The sequence below is a fragment of the Euleptes europaea genome, chromosome 7, assembly GCF_029931775.1.
Source record: "Euleptes europaea isolate rEulEur1 chromosome 7, rEulEur1.hap1, whole genome shotgun sequence".
Taxonomy (NCBI): Eukaryota; Metazoa; Chordata; class Lepidosauria; order Squamata; family Sphaerodactylidae; genus Euleptes; species Euleptes europaea.
Genome location: NC_079318.1, coordinates 11,893,797 through 11,916,579, shown reverse-complemented (window position 1 = coordinate 11,916,579; position 22,783 = coordinate 11,893,797). Strand labels below are relative to the sequence as shown.

Below are 22,783 nucleotides of genomic sequence, written 5' to 3'. Positions count from 1 at the left end.
ATTAAGGCTTTTGGAAACCAATATTTTGAGGATCATAAAACTAATATCACAAAGCTCTGTGTGAAATAGAAATATATTTCACATTAGGCTTTGGGAGAAGTTCTTACACTCAGCAGAAGTTTAAAACTTCAAGAAAATAAAGTCTACAGGTAGGAAAACAAGGAAAATAATAAATTGTCTGTAGGCTTATTGGCTAGGGGTTGAGAAGATTTCCAGAATTTGATTAGAAAGGCACATGGTCTGCATGGCTTCTTTTCTTTCCAGGATTCTGGATGTTCCTGGGCATGCCTGCCATACAGTGGAACTCCCTTTAATCTTCCTTTAAATAGTATTTGCCTACCTGTGTTTGAATTAGAACTAGTTCCTTTGACTCAGTCTAAAAAATAGACCTAAGAACAAATGCTGTATATGTGCAGAAGCTCATTTTATATTGGTCTAATTTAGTAATTCTTATGGAGTTAATGTTTGAATGGTAATGAATTTGATCGTTACAAGCTGGACAAATTTGTAATCTGAACCAGGTATTTGCACATTTTGCTAGTATCAGTGATTTTGATAGCATTTTACCAAGCATACTATTAGGAAGAAAATGTGCATGTGCATTGTTTATATCCCTTGCTTCTGAATGTCAGGATTTTTTTAGTAAATATTAAATGACTGTGAACAGGCTGTGTATATATGTGGCCTTGAAAAAATCTTCAGCATTATGAAAATGGTTTCTTTCACAAGAACAAAATTTCCTTAGAAAACAAACTTTGCATTTGAGCAAACTAAAATCCTGTTCAATAAAGAGATGACTCTGGCATGGGAATATATCTGCACAAAGGGTTCAGTCATTGTTCTCAGTCGTATAAACAAACCATATTTTCTGTACACAGGACCTCATGGGTGACATGGATGTTGGTCAACATTTGTTGAAATCTGCCCGTGAGAAAGGAGAGAAAGCTATTAAATACATGGATGGAGATGAAGCTGAACAATTAAAGAAAGAGATCAGTGATTGTGTGGAGAAACTTGAAGAAATAACCAGCTCTATCAGGAAGGAGCAAACAACCTTAGCAAAATGTCTCCACTTAGCAAAGGAATTTTTAGATAAGTACAAAGCTCAGACTCAATGGCTGTCAGAGTATCAGATCATACTTCACACTCCGGTTGATCCCAAAATGGAATTATATGAGAAAAAGGCACAGTTATCCAAATACAAGGTAAGCAGAATATGGTCAGATACAAAATAAGTAAATGCTTCAACCAGAAAACATGATAAAAACTTTAAATATAATTTTCAGTTGTTGATAGCCAAATATTCCTTATAAGAGCATAAATATGGAATAAGGGTACATTTTTTAAACAAGCCTGAACAGTTCGTGACATAAGTGAAATTTAGAAGTCCATTTACCATGCCATAGCCAACCAGTTGCTTAACTTCCCTGTTTTTTGTTTGTTTGTTTTTTGTCAACCACAGGAAGTTTAGTGAATCAATATGACTGATTAGTTCACTTTACACAATGGGTCACATGTTGTACAGGCCTCATTTAAAGCCAGTTCTTCTATCAAATATATCTCAGTGAGCTCTTTTCTCTTTGACGAATTTTCAGATTGCAATTGAATAGAATTTCCATGTCCAGTTTTTTTCAGTGGTGGTACATAGGGCTGAAAGTATGAGACTCCAGGAGATTCCTAGTTTAAAAAAAAAAAAAAAATTCAAAGCATTTCTTGGAGGGGGAGGGTAGGCCGAGTCAGAGAAGTGCTGGGATATGTTTTCCCCTGTACTATTTTCCTAATTAAAATTCATATGTGCATGCCCATACACATGCACCCCAAACTGCCCTTTGCTCCTGGGAGAAAATGAATAGCATACCGTATAGGCCTCCAATCGAGTTTGGTCCTGAATCAAACATCCCATTTTGCTATGTTTGCTTCTTTTTTTTTAACCCTCTCTGTATCATATGTCACAACACATACACACACTGTAGATGTCTTTTAAAAACTGTAGGAAGTCCCTAAGGAAAGATAGTCCCTAAGGAAAGATATGTGTCTATCTTTTCTTAGCTTGTAGAAATAATCCCCAACATGGATGTTAGTTTCTCTCTTCTTTTCTGAACATCCTGAGGCCATCTCTGCTAGACGTCTGTAACTCACAGCTGCTTTGACTTCTTTTGATAAATTCCTAATAAGTGACACAAGTATGGCCCTCATAAGGAATCCAGGAAGAGGGAGTCGGATAAAACATGGGGATACAAGATATTTAATTTTGAAAACATTCCTGACAGAATTTTTCATTTTAGTCAGTCCAGCAAATGGTGCTGTCCCATGAACCGTCAATAAAATCTGTGAATGAAAAAGGAGAATGCCTCCTTGAACTGGTGTATGATGTCAATTTAGCAGAGAACATTCAGAAACTTCAAACTGAATACCAGGAGCTCTGCAATACAACAAAGGTAAAACAAATGGTTCTTTATAAAGCATTCTTCTCATCCCAGAAAATGGTTTAGCTGTACAGGTGATATTAGGCCTTCACCACAGACTGCCAGCTGTAGGTTAATGCACATAGAATAAGATATAAATTCTCTTCTTGAGACAGAGTAACAGCAATCAATGAAATACCTAAACCAAAATAATCTTACTGAATTAGATTATTAGACTCTTCCACTAATTGTACAATATTTCTTCTTGAACCTTCGGTTTTAAGACAATTTAAAATAATTAGGTAATTTCCCTAACAACCTGTTGTTCTAACACATTTAAAATCATTAATTTATCACTCATCATCTCCCCTCAACCCGATTCCCTAAGAAGCCCACGGTATGGTAAATGATAGAGAATTCCTAGTGCATTGCTTTCACTTTGGGAATAGAACCCAAACAAACAGGTAATTTTGAACTCCAGAGCCAGCAAAGATTTTTGGATGAAGAAAATTTCTCAAGTATCCCTGAAAACTGGCCTTTCTGATAATTCAGCACTTTATTGCGGGATGGCAGAGTTTTACTTCAGATCATCTAATTTAAAACAAGGTGATGGTAGGGTCCCAGGAGGAGGGTGTAGTTTTCCGCGATCCTTAGGGGGGATCCTCAAAGGCATGAGTAACCTTCACAAACCCTGAAACTATGCCCGTGAATGGCCATTAGGCTACAGGGGTCTGCATACCTCCCTGTTTCAACCAGCGTCTTCCTCAGGGACCAATTCCTCTTAGTAGAAGGGGGCATCTCTCAATGATTACCACTCCAGCCCCATAGCACCTCCTGGTCTCTGGTGAAGCTCACACACAGACCCCTGTGTGAGGATCCCTACTAAGGATCGTGGAAAACTACACTGTCTCAACACAGTAATAGCCATTCCAGAAGAACTACACAGCAGTTTTTCTTCGGAATAATCCTTTGGATTTGGAAGTCAGGATACAAAAACATAAAAACTTTGGCACTAAACAGTAACTTGGAATATGTGTTGATATTATTTGTTTATATGTATAATTTAGAACTTGTTGAAGAGCAGTGCCAATATAACTGCATTTCATAAACCTTTTGCATTGTGCTGCTGGTACTTTGTTTAAGCATACTTTACAGCAGGCTAACATTTGTTATCTCCCCCACTACCTAGGGGTTGGCAACCCTAGGTGATGGGGATCCAGTGTGATGAGCATCACAGTCTTTCCTGTCTGTAGCCCAAGCATTGAAAATTGACTAAAGAGTAGGAGGGATTATGCTGTTTGTTGAACTGCATATTTGCTCTTTTTAAAGTGACAAAAGGCTTCCAAACTGCAATTTTAAAGGGGCCAACATGCTCCCCACCCCCTCTATCAGTTTCCAAACATTTTCCTTGCTTAGATATGCAAGTGCATCCCAGAAGCATTCTGTCTAACTTGGCTGTCCTCTGTCCAGATGAGCCACACTTGACATCTAGCATAATAATACTCACAATATGGTATCATACTCATAATATGGTAGTGATCTGATAAATGGTGTTGAGGCAACAGCCTAGGGAAACAATAGAAGGAAACAACTGCAAACAGAGCCAATAGTTTTTCATCTATCTTGAAATGCTCGCAGGTAAATATTCAGTGCTGCTAAATACAGCCAGATTCTCAAATATTTTTTCTCAAGAGAAGCCAATTTGTTATTTTTTGAAAAAACATTTATTCTTAAATATTGCACATCAGGTACATGCTGATAATCAGCAAGACAAGAGAGATGCAAGTAATACATGCATTTTATGAAGGAGAGTCACATTCACAAAAAGGCACAGACAATTGTAAATAATACTTTGAGATTATTGTAATATTGAAACTTTTAAAATAGTGACTGTGATTTTCTTGTGAACACACAGGCACATGTTGCAAGCTTGGAGGTGAAAGTAAAACAACATGAAGAGTACAATAGTGATTTACAAGAGGTGGAAAAGTGGTTGTTACAGATGTCAAGCAAGTTGGTTACCCCTGACCTGATGGAGAACAGTAATCTAGAAGTTATAACACAACAATTAGCCAACCACAAGGTAACTCTACATGAGACACAAATGGCTGTTTTCGATAGAAAAAAATGTCACAAATAATTTGTATCTCCTTTATTGAATCATAGTTATTGTAATAATAGTAATCTTGCTTGCTTCCTGTCTTTGAAGAAACTTTGGCTTCTTCTTAAGTGGGATTTTTGATGGGAAAATATCTTCAATTTAGGGAAAATAAAAATATTCTTACAGCATCCTATTTCATTCTATTTAAAAACTGTAGTTCAAATTTGGGTGAAATTCCATTTTTTAAAAACTGTTGCTTCCTCACACTTTGGGGCAGTAGCCTCCATTTTTGGAAAACTTCATATTCAGTTCAGGTTGTCAGCTCTGGAGATATTGAGGATGGGCAGGGTTTGGGAAGGGGAGGGACTTCAATGGGGTATAATGCCATAGCGCCCATCTTCCAAAGCAGCCATTTTTTCTAGGTGAACTGATTTCTGTCACCTGGAGATCAATTGTAATAGCGGGAGATCTCCAGCTACCACCTGGAGGTTGACAACCCTACATTCAGTACAAATCTGACAGTCAGAAATTTTCTAATTTTTTCAAAAGTACAACTCTTGGGATTTGTTTTCATTATTTGTCAGTATGTAGGCAAATTATAAATATGGAAAATAGTATCAGTATTTTAATTTGAAAAATAAAAATAAAATAAAGACTAACCCTGTAAACCTAACTGTATTACTAGGGGGAAATGCTTGTTAATTTCACTAAAACTTTCTTTCAGACATTGTGCAAGCCTTTGTGTATATGCGATTTTGTTTGTTTGTTTGTTTTGTATGCATGCAAAAGGCATGCATTAGTGGACTTTCCCATTTACTTCAACTCAGTTTTAGGTTCTACATGTATATTTCTTTGTACATTCAGAATTTTCCCCTACGGTACACTGTAGAATAAAGAACACTTAATTGGGTGTTCAGCTGATGCCCTGAACCACTTATACATTGTCGTTTCTGACAAATGTAAATGAACAATTTTTGCCTTTTGTATAAAGGCTGAAGATTTTTTAAAAAACAAAATGAAGATCTGTTGCTGGAAACATTTTTTTCTGGAGTGTTGTGGACTTTAAAATGCTACTTTCTTTAGGCAATGATGGAAGAGATTGCTGGCTTTGAAGATCGCCTGAACAGCCTTAAAAGAAAAGGAGACCTCTTGATCAGTGAATGTGCAGAGCATCTCCAAGCAAAATTTAAGCAAAATATAGAAACCCAACAGCAGGGAACAAGGGACAGCTATTGTGCTATTTGCAGCACAGCTCAAAGAGTAAGTCTTTCAAATCCACTCATGTTCAGCAGATAACGCAACAAAGCAAAATGTGCTAGCAAATAGGATTAAACAAAGCACAGATCATTGTTCCATGATTCCACTATGCTGGAATGGATTTATATGTATGTCTTGAAATATAACATAATATTAAACAGAAAAAAATGCAGAATCTAATGTATTTTATTGTTGCATTTGAAAAATATTTGTGAAACAGAACAATGGAAGACAATCATAGAATACTGAAAATGTTATTAATCTAAAGTTTTTTTAAAAAAATATGTAAACTGATATGTTTTGCATTTTTTGCAACAGTGGGGCCTTCTTTAGGATGGGAAAGCATCTCCTCTTGGTATGAGACAGAGGTACCACTCAGAGCAGCAACAAGGAAAGGGGCTTCCCCTCAGTGGCTCTGTCTAGCTAACAGACAACAGGTCACAGTGTGGCTCTAATCCTACTCAAATATTTAAAGCAGCAGCTGTTTCTTTCCCTCTCCCTCCCTTTTCTTTAATTAAGATAGGATAATATTCTAGGTGACTTCTGCCTGGTTTGATTCAGATATATCCTTGCCTTGAAGAAGCCATGGACTTCTAGTTAGTGTTTGTAACAACCACTACTATTTTAAGTAATAACAGTGAATATTTGAAATAAAGTATTACAGCTTTCTCATACAGTTGACCCCTAACCAATACACTCCATTTTGAACGGTATCTTTTCTTTGGTTCTTGGCCAAGCCATTTTGCACCATTGTCAGACCTGGGCCTAACATGAAACTAAATCAATCTTGTATCTACTGATATGATCCAGACTGCCTCAAGTCTAGTCTTTTCTTCTCCTAGCCCTTCATCAGGAGAGAGCATTGCAAAAGAAGACCGTTCTGGAATTTGTTGGCAAATCTTAAGTAGTTCAAATCGCATTTAATCAGTCAGCCTGTCATCTTAAGCAAAGGTTTACTTTCATTAGTAGTAGTAGTAACATGGACTCTGGCACCAAGGCCTGCAACAAACCAAGGTGCCAACTTTGCCCTCATATAGATTCTAGGAACACCATCTCTGGACCCACCAATGTCAGCCATACTATCTCAGGTTCATATTCCTGCTCATCTTCTAATGTGATTTATGCCATCACATGCCAGCAATGCCCTTCCACAATCTACATTGGACAAACGGGTCAGTCTCTTAGACAAAGATTAAGTGGACATAAGTCTGACATCAGAAACCACAATATTCAAAAACCAGTGGGTGAACATTTCAACCTTCCAGGACATTCTGTTGCAGATTTAAGAGTAGCAGTTCTCTTACAAAGGAATTTTAAAGGGAGATTGGAAAGAGAAACTGCTGAATTACAGTTGATACTCAAACTAAAGTCAATGCATTTACCTGGGCTGAATAAAGACCTTGCATTCATGGCCCATTACCAATGCTGATTTCTCCACACCCATCTCTCCCCTGGACATCACAGACTCTTCTGCATATCACACCTAATCCCATCAAGCCTGCTATTCACATTTACATACTGTTCCTCTACTTAAAGACCGATGGATTCACATTCTAGCTGTATCTGAAGAAGTGAGCTGTGGCTCACGAAAGCTCATACCCTACCAGAAAATATTTTTGTTAGTCTTTAAGGTGCTACTGGACTCTTGCCCTTTTTGACTATTTCATTAGTAGTATCAGAGATGTTAATTCTTTGATTCATGTTTTGTTTTGTTTGGGTAGATATACCAGAGTTTGGAGCATGAACTACAGAAACATGTTAACCACCAAGATACTCTTCAACAGTGCCAGTCTTGGTTCTCTGCTGTTCAGCCAGAGTTAAAGCCGAGTCCTCGGCCACCTTTCTTCCTGACAGATGCTATTAAGCAGGTAAAATAAAACACCAACCTTGGGAAACAACTGAGAACATAGCTTATCTATACAAGTCCAAAATGTGTGTACCATTGTGCAGAAATAAATGTGTTTATCAAGGTCTTGAAATAGTGTACTGTCTGTTCTAACTTCAGAAAGGAAATGGGGTGCAGTATACAAAATGGAGTTCAGTGAAATCTTGACAGGGAGTCATATGTTCCCATCTAAAGTCTGCAGCTGGCTGTTGGATTATGTACTGAAATCTTATTATTTGTTTAAAAAGTACCCCAACTTTTCTGCATAGTTTTTACAGTTCCACAGCTTGTTTGTACTTTACATAATACTTCTGTCAGTTTAATGTCAAGTGCATTTCCTGTGCTATCTGACTGCTTGAATTGTTTGGCCAATGCTTTCTATATAGCTTTGGAACAGGGATGAAAAAAAGGTGGTGTGGAGCAGAAGATCAGTTTTGCCATATCTACTCAGAAAACTATCACACAGAAGTCACTGCTAGGCTTAAATAATAAAATCCAAATGTTTGTTGTAGTAACCATTTTAATTTTATAGCACTTTTTATGTATCTTTTAAAAATTCTTTCCCCAGACTCATCTAATACATTATTACCCCTAAGAGAACATGCATAAGGGTTCAGTGGGAAATTCAGGGGGATTTCTATCTGTGTAAGATCCATGTTGCCCTGACCTGGATGGCCCAGGCTAGCCTGATCTCATCAGATCTCAGAAGCTAAGCAGGGTCAGCCCTTGTTAGTATTTGGATGGGAGACCACCAAGAAATACCAGGGTTGCTGTGCAGAGGAAGACACTGGCAAACCACCTCTGTTAGTCTCTTGCCATGAAAACCCCAAAAGGGGTTGCCATAAGTTGCCTGTGACTTGACGGCACTTTACACACACACACACACACACACACAGGATCCATGCTGGGGCAATGCAGTTGAGCTGTCCTTGATATGGCTTATCACGCCCAATAGTTCTTTCTAAATGTAATGCTGTTTATTGCAATGGCAATGTAATTGCTTCCTTTCATGAAGAGAGACCCTGTCTTGAGCATCAGATCATCAGAAAGCTGCTGCTTGAAGTTTTATAATGCCATTAAGATGGGGGTGGATTAAGAAATTTTCAGAGAGACCAGATGGTGATGAATTGGTTCAGATATAGAATAATTAGTCTGTCTAGACAACCATCCTTGGGTGTTAATTCCTCAGGATGAAGGTGAATCCTAACACATTGCCTTTCTTCTGTGGAAAAAACATGCAGCACAAATTCTAGCTGGACAAATCCTCAATGGAAATTATGCACATTTTGCTGTCTGCAGAATTGCACCCTAAGAGATGCTTCTGTTTCTAAAAAGTTAAATACAAAGTGAACTATTAGTATTTCTTAGTATAGAGAACAAGGCATATGGATGAATATTGTGTTGAAGCATTCCTCCTTTCAGTTCAGAAACAAAGTTTTATAATGATACACATTTTTGTGCCTATTTTGTTAATTCCCGGTAAGGAAAAGATAATTTCTTATTAACACTCTGGTATTTTTATTCCATTGGACTACTAGGAAACAGGAAAATTTCTCAATGACATGTGAAAGGTCTGTGTTTTAATGAGAAAATGTGCTCATTCTCTTTAGGTTAAGCATTTCAGAGCCTTGCAAGAGCAAGCAAACACCTATTTGGATCTCTTATGCTCTATGTGTGATTTGTCTGATAGCACGGTAAAGAATACTGCGACAGACATCCAGCTAACAAAGCAAACGGTATGGGATGAACTATGACAGACCTTCACTAATGCTTCTTAGAGATTTAATTGTCTTTCTGTGCCACATGGGTCATGTTGTGTATTATTTGTTTGAAGAAACAGTATACGAAGGCTTCCCTCCCTCTTTCAAAGTGAAGTATTAACAGTGTATGCAGTAATATTTGGAATATGCAGATTTAGTTTGGGTACCATTTTTCATAACCGCTGCATATAAAATGAATTCAAATATGTTGACAGATTTCAATGGCTAAAAAATGCAATTTCAAATGTTTTTTGATGCCTAAGTCTGGAGCTAAAGAAGAAGAAGAAGAATTGGTTTTTACATGCCAATTTTCTCTACCTTTTAAGGAGAATCAAACCAGCTTACAATCTCCTTCCCTTCCTCTCCCCACAACAGATACCTTGTGAGGTAGGTGAGGCTGAGAGAGCTCTAAGAGAACCGTGACTAGCCCAAGGTCACCCAGCTGGCTTCATGTGTAGGAGTGGGGAAACCAACCTGGTTCACCAGATTAGAATCCGCCACTCATGTGGAGGAGTGGGGAAATAAACCCGGTTCTCCAGATTGGAGTCCACCGCTCTTAACCACTACACCCACTGGCTCCAAGCTACTACAAAACTACAGTGAAATATCAGGAATCCTAACCAATACATTGATGTCTGCCATTCCGTTATTAAAATTATGTCTTATATTAGATCCGCTATAATAACTTTAAGATTTAATAAAGTACATATGTTTATTCACATACATAGTAAAAGTTTTGCTCAAAGGCAGAATTTTTTAAATGTTTTCTTATTTAGATATTTATACATTGCTTGTCTCCCCAGTTGAGACACAAAGTAGTTTACGATATCGTTACAACATTTGCTCCTCCATTTTACCCTCACAACATCTGTGTGAGGTTAGAGGAAGAGAGAATGACTAGCCCAAGGTCACCTAGTGACCTCCCATCATGGCATAGTAGGGATTTAGACTCGCAGATTCCCGTCCAACCACAACACTGCACAGGCTGTCAGTGTGTTGTTGAATAGATGTCAGAATCATTCCATCAGAATGATTCAAAATATGTTTCTGTATTAAGACTTTCTAATAAGAATTTTTAAGAGTTTATCCTATCCATCAGTACATCACAGAATTATCCACTAAACTCTTCAAAAAGGCTAAACAACACAGTTGCCAATTGTGAATTAAAGACCAAATTCCAACAATCAAATGTTTAATACCAGAGAGGCAAATAATACAGATCCAGGCAATCTGTAAACTGTAGTCTAAACAAATGTGCATACGTAAGGGAGATTGTTTTCCAAGGCTCTAGAAAGACCGATAATAGAGAAGGAAAGAAAATCAAGCAAAGTAACATCTGCCCTTCCTAAACCTTAAAGGCAAGCTGTCGTTTTCCTTAAAGTAAACGTATTGGATTAGTCAGCAGTGGCACACTCTGTTTACATTATTTTGGTTGAATCACTAAACCAGATGTAATGTAAGTGCTGGCGAAAGGCAAATGAATTACATCAGTCAAATCAAACAAAAATGTTTAGTTTTTTACTTCATCTTACAGAAGATATGTAGGTCACAATAGGTCCTGGAGCACAGATGGGAGAGGACAAGCTTTAAAACCCACTTATAAGTTGTATCTTTAAATCCTTTTGAGTCCTTATTTTCCCCTAAGCACTAGAAAGTTTGGCAAGTTGTAGATAGAACTATAATAAAATTATTTAGTGACTTATAAGTCCCAGTGCTGTGGGAGTCTCCATTTTGATATTTTGCAGGGTAACAGCTTTATAGACACTAGAGACTTATGCAATCTCCCTTTATCCTCCATCTCTGTGGCCTGTCCCCACCCCCTTCTGTAAATCTGCTGCAAGTGGCTGCACTACATTAAGTGCTAGTACACCTTTAATAAAGCCAGTAAATAATTGCATTAAAATGTTTTTATTACCCTCCCTTATATTTTTCAGATTGAAGATCGAATAATGAATTCACAGTACCTTGCTCAGGGCTGGGAGGAAATAAAACAAATGAAGGCAGAGCTTTGGATATATTTACGGGATGCAGATCAACAGCTACAGAATATGAAGAGACGAGGGGCAGATCTGGAACTGAATATTGCCCAGAATATGGTTTTGCAGGTGAAGGTAAGGAGCAACTTGCTTTTGAGTGAAAGAAAGGTTTTTTTTATCCAGCAATTCATTTCCTTACTGTGCTTTTGGGGGCACTCCTAAGCAGGTCTACTTGAAAGGAAGTCTCGTGTTATTAATTGGGGCTTACTTCCAGGAAAAACACTTTGGATTGGAGCCTCAGTCACTATATGCTATATATTAATTATCTTGATCAAGTGCAGTATGTACAAGGAATGTGACACCCTATAACTATAATGCCTCAGCATGTGTTAGAGCTTAAACTGCTAGTTTAGAGCTATTCTTTGTTTTACAGTTGACTTCGTTTCTAAACAAGGAGGTTCTCTAAGATAGATTTCATTCTTGTTCCTTGGTAAACATGAAATGATTAATTTGTTGCTATGGAAAAGTATACCCGTATCTTTTTTTCTGAGCACAGAATGTATATGTGTGTGTGTGTGTGTATATATATATATATTTGTTTTTATAAAGTAGTGTCCACTCGCAGATGGTAGAAGTAATACTTTTAGAGCAATCCAGCATTTAATGTTAGGAAATTGCTATTGTAGGACAGTTTTTAACATCTGAAAATACCTTATTCTGTGTGGTTGTATGTGTGAGTTATACATTCATGCAAAATTCACTCTGTTCTTTTAGAGCAATCCTCCTCGCAATACTGTCTCCCATGTTTTTAACAGTGTTGGATGCAATAGCCACTCCCCTGTTCACTGGCCAGATTTACCATGAACAGAGACAACTCAGGATCTTTTTTTAGAAGCAAGAGGTAATTAATTTTGCCGGCAGGAAGAGTTCTATCTCTTGACAAAAAAATTTTACTCTTCCCAAAATGTCACACCTCCCATCTCAGTTTATATACACTTTCGAGCTCTTTGTCTTCTCAAGTTTCATTTTTACGTAGATTGTATATGCCCCATGATGTCCATATCCCCTCCCTTTGGGTTCTGGTGTCTGTAATCCTAACAAAAAATTCCTGCTTTATCTGTTTGTCCTTGGGTTTAAAATATGCTTTTTTATGTGTTAGGAAAGACTGCTCTCTTCTGGCCTGTATAACCAATTATAGATTGCACACACCTTCTTCCAAATGTTACCTTCCAAGCATATTTCAGTTCAATAACAATCTTTTTCTTCCTACAGACCAGGTTTGTCAGCCTATGTGCCTTTTAAAATGTGATTCTTATTTAAGCTTAATAGATTCTAGTCTATGTGTTTACACAACTCATAATTATTGTAATACCTAATAAAAGCCATACATATTAAGATTTTACACCTCTATCAACAGTATGCCAAAATATTGGTTTTCTGTATTAATCCAGCCTCCCCAGAGCTGTCCTGAACTGAGCAATTCCAGGACGAATTTTGGCAAAGAGAAATCAGATCTGTCTGTCATTATTAATCAATTCTCCTGCCTCTAGGCTTGGATAATGTCAAGCCATATAATACAAGCACATATCTAAGTATCTTCTTCCCAACTATGGCAAATTTTTATTAGGACTGCATAACTTAATTACTTGCATGCAAGGGCCCCTAATGCATTACCTTGCAAACAGTAACAATAATACTTTAAAATAAAAGTCATTTTATAAGAAAAGCAACTCTGCATGAGAAAACCTGAGAACAGAGAAGTGGAAAGAAAGAGGGCATAAACCTTTCCCCACATGTAATTTTTCTGCTCCAAATTGCTTCTCCTCATGTAACTTCTCTCCTTCTAACTATATATATGAATTTGCTGGAGCACGTGGCATTTGTCGGAAGTCTGTGAATGGGGAGCTACTTGAGGGCATTTTGATGTGACAGAATGAGCTAAACATTCTGTCATCCTTGGTCACTTCTCCACTCTAAATTTCCCTCTCCCAAACTGCCTTTCTTTTCTTTTTAAATAATGATGATTTTTTTTGTTTAGCATGTACTTTGCCCCTTCCCCCTCAAAAAACTACTAGTATTTGTGTGCAAAGGCAGCCTATGCATTAGGGCATTTGGCTTTGTGTGTGTGTATACGCGCAGACATGTGTTCTCCATAGGACATGAAGAGAAAATGGGGAGCTCTTCCACTCTGAGTGATAGAAACCACAGCCAGAAAGAGGCAATATTTTTTTCTAAAGGAAAGACAAAAAGTGAGATGCTGCGGCTCATAGCAATTGCAGTCTGAGTCTGCCTGCAGGCCTTTCCATTTCATAAACTTTCTTTCTTGTTGCTTTATTTACCACAAAGTTGTCAGGGCAGACATCATGGGACTGAAAGGGGGAAGTGCTGCTCTGTCTTCTGTATTTTTTTATGATGCAGTCTAAGTAGAGCACTGCAAGTTTTTATTTGCTTCTCTGATTTTAATGGGAAGTTCCTTTGCTTTCCCCCCCTTTATGTGCCCCCTCATATAGGAGTTCAGTCAGAAGCTACAGTTCAAGCAGGCAGCTTTGACAGCTGTAACTGAAAAGGTGAGCAAACTGACCCAAGGGCAGGAGTCACCAGAGCACAAGGAAGTAGGACACTTGAGTACTCATTGGTTAGACCTTTGCCTTGAAACGAACAAGCTGCTCCTACAAAGGGAAGAGGATCTTCAGAGAACAAAAAGTTACCACGATCGCATAAATGCAGTAGAAGTCTTTTTGGAGAAGTTTACACAGGAATGGGACAACTTGGCACGGTAGGAAAAATATTTTTATTCATGAAACCAAGAAAACCTGCAACTGTACTTTTTATATGTACCTTACTGGTAGTGCCACCCAGCCAAAGCCTATTGAAACTGGAGTATGTATAGGATTGCACTGTCAGGTGCTTATCATTAGAGCAATTCAGAACTGCACTCATAGGAACATAGGGATCCTACTTATACCAAGTCTGTCTGCTGATCCCTTTAGCCCAGTGTTGTTCTATGTTGGCAAACAGTGACTCTCCCAGCCAGAAGGCTGAAGTCTTTCTCAGCCTGGCCACATGCAATTCTTCTCACTGAGGATGACAGAAGTTTATATGTGCAAAGTGTATGCAGTGCCACTGAGTTGTAGCTCTTGTACAAGTGTCTCACCCACATGTCTATGATATGTGGTTTCTGCCACCATAAATAATAAATCCTCCTTCAACTGTATGATTGGGAGAAAACAAAAAGAAAGACAAGGAGAGCAAATCTAAATATGTGGTTCTGCTGCAGAGCTTATGCACAGTAGAAGCTGTTTCATTCTCTTCTCTGACATTTGTGCTCAGGGAACAGTGCCTCCTTCAAAAGGCAGTTAGTTGGCAGCGTTTCTTTTTAATTGACAATGCACTTTCTAAGACTGCTGCAGTTATTAAAAATATCAGACTTGTACAGGGCATTGCATGAGTGTTTGTTTGCCAGTAATTAAAGTGCTTGAAGAGTAAGTATAGTTCAAATTTCTATTTTAAGAAACTGTTCTAATGTACCTCCAAAATGTTTTTCCTGTCCTATATTAACTTCTGGACTGCTCCAGTAATAGATATTTCTTTTAACAGATCAGATGCAGAAAGTACTGTTACGCATCTTGAGGCATTGAAAAAGCTAGCACAGACTCTACAGGTGAGACGATGTGTTCTTGAAGACTTGAAAGATCAAAAGCAGAAAGTGATGGAACACCTGGACCTTGATGACAGAGAATTAGCAAAAGAACAATCCAGCCACTTTGAGCTGCGTTGGGTCCAGCTAGAGGATCTTATCAAAAGAAAAATCCAGTTGTCTGTTTCCACTTTAGAAGAGCTGAGTGTAGTGCAGGCCAAACTTCAAGAACTAATGGAGTGGGCAGAAGAACAGCACCCTAGCATTTCTGAGGCCCTCAAACATAGCCCACCCCCTGACCTGGCTCAAAACTTCCTTATGGATCATCTCACCATTTGCAGTGAAGTGGAAGCTAAGAAGCTTGTTCTGAAAGCACTTATAAAGGATATTGATAGATTGATGACTAATTTAGGTCTTAATGAAAGACAGATGCTTCAGAAATCCCTCTTGGATGCTCAAAGTCATGTGGATTGCCTTAGCGATCTGGTTGGGCAGAGAAGAAAACACCTAAGCAAAGCATTATCTGAAAGGACTCAGTTCTTCCTTGTAGCCTTTCAAGCCATTAATCATATACAGCAACATGAGAAAAAGGTGATGTTCCATGAATTTATCTCTCTGCTGCCAGAAGATGTGAGCAAACAAATCAGGACTTGCAAGAGCACACACGCTAGTCTAAAGTCTTTCCAGAGTGAACTCACTGGACTGTGGTCTCAAGGGAGGAATGTAATGAAGGAGACAACAGAACAAGAGAAGAGTGAGGTGTTAGATAAACTTCAAGAGATTCAGAATATGTATGAAGGTGTTTTACAAAAATTCAGCCAGCGACTTGTAGAGCTGGAGAAACATCTGATCTCTAGAAAATATTTCAAGGAAGATTTGGATAAAGTTTGCCATTGGCTAAAACAATCTGATATTGTCTCATTCCCAGAGATCAATTTAATGAACAGCAATTCTGAACTTTACTCCCAGTTAGCAAAGTATCAGCAGATTCTTGAGCAATTCCCTGAATATGAAAACCTCCTCCTGACACTACAAAAAGATGGCCAAGAGATCTTACCATCGCTAAATGAAATGGACCGTTCCTATCTTGATGAAAAACTTAGCATTTTGCCTCAGCAATTCAATACGATCATTACCCTGGCTAAAGACAAATTCAGTAAAGCCCAAGAAGCACTCTTTGCCCGTAAAGAATATATGTCATTAATTGAATTGACAACAAAGGCTCTCTATGAATTGGAGGACCAGCTTATAAACATGCATAAAAACCCTCCTGCCCTTTCAGCCAAAGAGGCTGTGTCACTGCAGCAGGATTACAGAGCTATCCTAAGTGAAGTCATGAACCTTGGAGCAGCAGTAGATGAATTAAACCAGAAAAGGGAAGCTTTTCGGAGTACTGGACAACCATGGCAGCCAGAAGAGATGTTGCTGCTCACTACTCTGTATCACAAACTAAAAAGGCAAATGGAACAGAAAGTGAACCGTTTAGAAGATATGGTAGAGGCATATCAGGAACATGAAGTAATGTGTAACCAACTTGAGATGCAGCTAAATTCTGTAAAGGAAGAGCAAGCAAAAGTGAACAAAGAGACACTCCCGGCAGAGGAAAAGCTGAAAATATATCATGCTTTGGCTGGCAGTCTGCAAGATTCAGGGAGCCTTTTAAAACGCATTGCTGAACATCTGGAGATGCTTTCTTCCCAGCTTGATTCATCTGTGCATGACAGAGCAAATCAACAGGTGCGAGGCTGGCAGGAAGAGTTGAAAACATTGCAGATTGCCATTAGCGATACTGTGTCGGAGTGCGAAAACAGGCTAGTGCAAAGCATAGATTTCCAAACTCAGATCTGCCGCTCACTTGACTGGCTAAGACACATTAAGGTGGAATTAACTGAACCAACCAGTTTTGATTTGAAATTGCATAATATCCAAGAAGAAATTCGCAAAGTTCAAATTCAGCAGGAAGAAGTGCAGTCTAGTTTGAGGATAATGACAGCACTGAGCAATAATGAAAAGGAGAAGTACACTAAGGCTAAAGAGTTGATACCTGCTGATCTAGAGCACAGCCTTGCTGAGCTTTCTGAACTTGACGGTGATGTCCAAGAAGCAATACACAAAAAGCAGGTCAGTGCATCTTTTTTTTTTTACATCAAGTCACAGCTGACTTATGGCGACCCCATAGGGTTTTCAAGGCAAGAGCTGTTTGGAGATGGTTTACCATTGCCTGTTTCCTTGGGATTCCTTGGAGGTCTCCCATCCAAATACTTGCCAGGGTTGAGGCTGAGAGTATGTGACTGGCCCAAGGTCACCCATCAAGTTTCCATTGCAGAGTGGGGATTCAGACCTGGGTTTCCCAGATCCTAGTCCAACACCTTAACCACTACACCATGCTGGCTCTCAGTGCATCTTGCACCCTTTTAATTGAGTTTTAGGCAGACTAAAAAGACATGTACCTTAACACAGTATATAAGATTTAAGAACTTTGGTTAAGCTGCTGAGGCCCAACTAAGATGTTATATTGGTAGCATGGATTTCATTATCAGCACAAACATTATAGACAGTGTAAAAGCAAAGAAAGCATTAAGTGAGCACCCTGGTTGTAAGACTTAAATTGCAGACCTAGGGGCCAGGGGGGGTGACACCAAGGAGGAACCACAAGCAAACCATGTTAGGGAAAATTAGGCCACAGCCTTTGTTGACTACAGCCACAGGAGCATTAGCACAGCATGGGGATGGATCCCACCATTGGGCGACCCACCTGCCACCCGATATGATCCCATCTCCCCAGCCTGCCTGTCTGAGAGGAGGGTTGCCCAGATGGCCTTCGCCTGAAGCTGCAGCCCTGCCCCTAAAGCCACATTGCCAGACAGTGCCAGCCGGAAGCTCTCCTCTGCCTGGCCCACACCTCACACATGGCGTCCAGTAAGTCCGGATCCGTTGCTTTTGCTCTGCGGATATAGTAAATTGCTGATTGGAGACTATTTGATAGAAAAGTCAAGGTTTTATGTAGAAAATACTTGCATTTCAACAGGGTTGCCAGGTAGCCTGAAAAAAAGTGGCCTGCCCCTTTAGTAGAGGCTTAATGGGATGTTATTTAACAAGTTTTGTTATTTACCGGTATGCCACAAAAGCTTCAATGTCCCATTTTCACACACTAAGCCTCTACTAAGGGACAGGACATTTTTTTTCTCCAAGCTTGTTGGCAGTCCTCCTAGCAAGTCTCCAATAACACAATTGGTATGACAAGTGCTGGGTTTCTTGCATCTGAATTTTCTTGCATCTGAACCATGTCACCTGAATTTCTCCTTTATATCCAATTGTTTTGTAAAGTGCCCAGCAAACAGCCTCATCATAAACATGACTTCCATAGTGCTTACTTGGAGAGAAATGAGCTTTAAGATTATAGCATTACTTTTAGGGAGACACAATGACTCCATTAGGAAGGATTCTTGGTTAATGTTCAGGGAGTGGGAATTGCTTGTGTAGAGAAATTGGCTATGATGAGACAGTTCTCAGACTGCAGGGGAATTTGTTTTGATTCAATATAAAAGCATGTGTGAAATCTTTCCTTCTGGTTCCCCTTTTCTGCCACTTTATGTCTAGCAACCATGAACATTCTGCATATTCAGAGTATCTCAGATATTCTCGCTGTATATGAACTATATGAATTAGATGCACTTTAGATCCCCATCCTAATATATGTGCTGTTTTTGAGGGGATACTCATGCATTCAAATGTGGATGTTATTGTATACTATTAGTGAAATGTAGTTTGTGTGAGTTCAGATGCACATCTCCATACTTTAACATCCAGTTACCTTGTGAGAGTTTGCACATCAAGCCATTGATTTCTGCGCTTCCCCATCATGTAACGTGAATCAGAACAAATTAAACGGAAGATCAAAATAAACAGAAGTCTGTGTAATCATCTGTATCAGTAGAAATACAATAGCCAGATCAGAAATACAACCTGTTTAATTGCTGCATTCCAATTTTCATTATTATTTCAGATTAAGTTGAATAAATCATATAGCCTGTGCCAAAGATACTACCAAGTTGCCCAGACTGCTAGTGACTGGCTTGAAGATGCTCAGGAATTGCTGCAGTTGGCACGAAATGGCCTTGACATGGAGAACTCAGAAGAAAGCCTAAGGAACCACTTAGAATTTTTTGACACTGACAAGCAATTCCAAAGTCATCTGGAAGAACTACGGACTCTTGTCTCTGACATGGAGCCATTTTTTCAAGATACAGAAAGAGAAGAGTTGATACAGAGCATAGAGGCTTTAGAAGAAAAGGGCATGCAATCCAACGAAGAAGCACAGTCACAGAAAGAATTACTAGAAAGGTATCTTTATCTTACCTAAATGGTCTGGCAAGTAGTTGTTCTGAGTTGCCCCATAACATTTATTTATTATATAGCACATGTTTAGCCAGCCCTTTCTCCAGGGAGCTCTAGATGGTACATATCCTTCTTCCCACCTCCATTTAATCTCCATAATAACCATCTAAGGTAGGTTAGGCTGAGAGAAAGTGGCACCCAGGAAGTCCATGACAAGTAGGAATTTGAATCTGGATCTCCCAGAATCTAGTCCATTACTCTGTGACAAGGTAGAACAGAAAATCTATGTTCTGTTTCAGAAAGCCATGGGAAAGGGTAGAATTAGCACCTGAACTGTCTAGTCTAAATTGTTTATCTGAAGCCCGATTGTTTCAGAGCACTTTGAGGGATCTTATTGGCTACTAAAATTATCCTATACAAGGAATTTTTGTGTGGTGGTATCTTGGATGTCACTTCTTACATGGCAGCATGAGCCGGTCATAGCAGGTTCAGGACACTATCCTACTCCTAGTTGCTGGAGCAACTCCTAGAAATATATTACTGGTCTAGACAGACATCTACTTTCATTGTCAGGTCCAGAGGTGGCTCCTAGTGGTAAACCAGTTGCATTTATTTGAGAGTTTACAAATGAGAACACTAGTTGCTTGTATTTGCTGCTCTATTCCAACTTTGCTGGATTAAATTAAAGCACAACTGTGTACCTGAAAGTATGCATATTTAAGATTTGAACAATGCTATTTGACCAGCCCATATTATTTTGCATTTGTGGACTTTAATGTTAATGGCCAACAGGGAAAAAAAATATTCCTTTGAAAAGTGGTGTTGGAGGAGAGTTTTAGGGATATTGTGGACTGCCAAAAAGTTAAAAAAGTGGGTTCTAGATCAAATCAAACCTCAACTCTCCCTAGAAGTTAAAATGACCAAACTGAGGCTATCATACTTTGGTCACATTATGAGAAGTCAAGAGTCACTGGAAAAAACAATAATTCTAGGAAAAGTGGAAGGCAGCAGGAAAAGAGGAAGACCCAACATGAGATGGATTGACTCTGTAGAGCAGGGGTGGGGAACCTTTTTTCACCCAAGGGCCATTTTGATATTTATAACATAATTCGCGAGCCATACAAAATTATCAAATTAAAAATTAGCCGACCAATAAGTTTCTCCATGGCCCGGGTGGGAAAGGGTTAACACAGTTTCTTGGGCGGTCCTACCAGCTCCATAGCTAATGACTCTTCTGCAAGGGGGGAAAAAGGTTCCTTTTCTTGGCAAAACAAACTCACATCTGCCTTGAATAGAGGCTACTCCTGTCCATTGGAGGGGGCAGATGGCCAGTCTTAGATCCTTCTGAGCTAGAGATCTGTCAGGCCCCAAGAAGGGCCAGACCAAATGATTTCGTGGGCCTTAAACGGCCCCCAGGCCTGACGTTCCCCACCCCTGCTGTAGAGGAAGCCACAGCCCTCAGTTTGCCAGACCTGAGTAAGGCTGTTGATAGGTCATTGTGGAGGTCATTAATTCATAGGGTCACCATGAGTCAGAAGTGACTTTATGGCACTTAACACACACACACACAATGTTATTGTTATAGTCCCATTTGATTCAGCAAGGAAGTTAAGCATGTTATTAAATGTCTCCAGTTGACCTAAGTGGAGCTTAGAAGTGCATGTAAAGGTATGTTCTCACAATAGCAAACTGTATTTAATGTAAATTATATGTTGCTAACTGATTTCATAACATTTTCTTACTGATGATTTATTTTTCAAGGTGTGCTTTCCAATGGCAAGAATATCAGACCGTAAGACAGGAAGTAATTGAACTGATGAATGAGTCTGAGCAGAAATTATCTGACTTTTCTACGTCTAAAGCTATTTCTAGTCTTGAAGCAGAAGAAAAGCTAGAATCACATAAGGTAAAGCTTCTATAAATGCCATGAGATCATATTTTCCAACACTGAAGTCACTAACCTTTCTTTATCTTTGTTGTACAGCAAGATGCAAAAAAACAAAAACATATTTAAGATAAATTTAAACCTTCTAACAATGGTTGATGGCATCAAAATGTGACAGGGTTAACAAATTTGTAAGAATGGTTTTAAAATGGCATGGGCATAACACAGTGGCAGATTGTTTAAAGGCAGATCAAATGCTCCCCAGTTCAAATCTGGGTGTTCCTTCTGGATTTGTGTTTTATTTTAAATGTTGAAATTGTGATGTTCATCTAGATACATCAGGATATAAATATTTAATTTAATTTAAATTATGGGAAAATAGCCCTTCCTTTCTCATTGGTTTCATATCTTAAGTAGACACTTGTATTGAAGATCTGACTTTAAAAAGTAATTTTCTAATGCAATTTGTTCATATAGCAACTGAAACTCTCTGAAAGTTGAGTATCTTTCTGTAGCATACATATAGATCCCTCTCGGCAAGGTCCATTTATGCCTATCTCTATAGTAATTTGATTTAAGAAGAGCATGTGTCACAGGACATAATTCTACAGTAGTGGCCCCCCTTCAAATGTCAGTATCCCCCAAGGTTTGTGTTCAACTCAAAATATTTAAATGGTGAGAAAACAGCCCACTTTACCATATTAAGTTGGTTGATACGCTATTCCTACTTTTGAAAGTAGTTCAGCAGGAAATTATTGATGTCCTGTAAAACTTGAACATTTATTTGTCAAATAGCAACAATGTACTTCTTTGTAAGGTACGTTTGTTTAACAGAGGTAGACATTAGTATTCTTGATATAAGAAGTTTTCTAGTGAAATTTCTTCAAATATCACTTTTGAAATTGTGAATGTTGAACATTAGTTTCTGAAATATCTGAGGCCATTCTGTAGAATGTATTTGTGTATTTTCCTGAACTAATGTTTAAAGGGAAGCATATGTCATGTTTCAGAGGCATGTATTTTTAAAATCCGTTTTCTAATGCTATTTCTCTGGTGAGTGGTTGCAGTTTTGGAACTCTTAAGCCTTTGTCCATGGAGGAGCCACAAAGGCTTCTCAACATGAGACATTTTTGTGTTTTTATGAAGACCTCTTGGTGGTTTGTGTCTAGGGACATCGTGCATTTGAAGAGCATTTAACTGCTGGTCAAGTCGTCCCCCATTCCAATATGAAAGATTGGTTTAAGTTATGCTGAATATCTAATGTTTTGCTATCATAGGAAACCTTATTTCCTTTGTTTCTCTCAGTCACTAGTGTCCACAGTAAACTCATTCCATGAGACTATCACTTCACTAGAGGAAAAGGCATGTCAGTTGGAGAAAATCTGCAATGATTCCAGCAAGGCAACTATAAGTAGGTCTATGACCACTGTCTGGCAGCGGTGGACAAGGCTCCGTAGTGTTGCTCAAGAGCAAGAGAGAATTTTAGAAGACTCTAGGCAAAAGTGGAATGTATTTAATGATAAGGTATGACGATCCAGG

General features: G+C 38.7%; 1 protein-coding gene across 2 annotated transcripts in view; it reads left to right on the top strand.

Annotated features, from left to right (window-relative positions):
• SYNE1 (spectrin repeat containing nuclear envelope protein 1) overlaps positions 1–22,783 on the top strand; it is a 437,649-nt gene that overhangs the window by 243,228 nt on the left and 171,638 nt on the right. Inside the window, exons 67-78 of one of the 2 annotated variants that reach the window (XM_056853653.1) lie at positions 879–1,205; positions 2,286–2,438; positions 4,321–4,488; positions 5,590–5,766; positions 7,485–7,631; positions 9,259–9,384; positions 11,343–11,519; positions 13,895–14,160; positions 14,982–17,142; positions 19,028–19,365; positions 21,121–21,265; positions 22,550–22,768. In XM_056853653.1, the coding sequence (XP_056709631.1) occupies positions 879–1,205; positions 2,286–2,438; positions 4,321–4,488; positions 5,590–5,766; positions 7,485–7,631; positions 9,259–9,384; positions 11,343–11,519; positions 13,895–14,160; positions 14,982–17,142; positions 19,028–19,365; positions 21,121–21,265; positions 22,550–22,768 (4,404 nt within the window). Of the gene's footprint in view, positions 1–878; positions 1,206–2,285; positions 2,439–4,320; positions 4,489–5,589; positions 5,767–7,484; positions 7,632–9,258; positions 9,385–11,342; positions 11,520–13,894; positions 14,161–14,981; positions 17,143–19,027; positions 19,366–21,120; positions 21,266–22,549; positions 22,769–22,783 lie in introns of those variants that run through there. The other variant, XM_056853652.1, reaches the window with a different exon arrangement.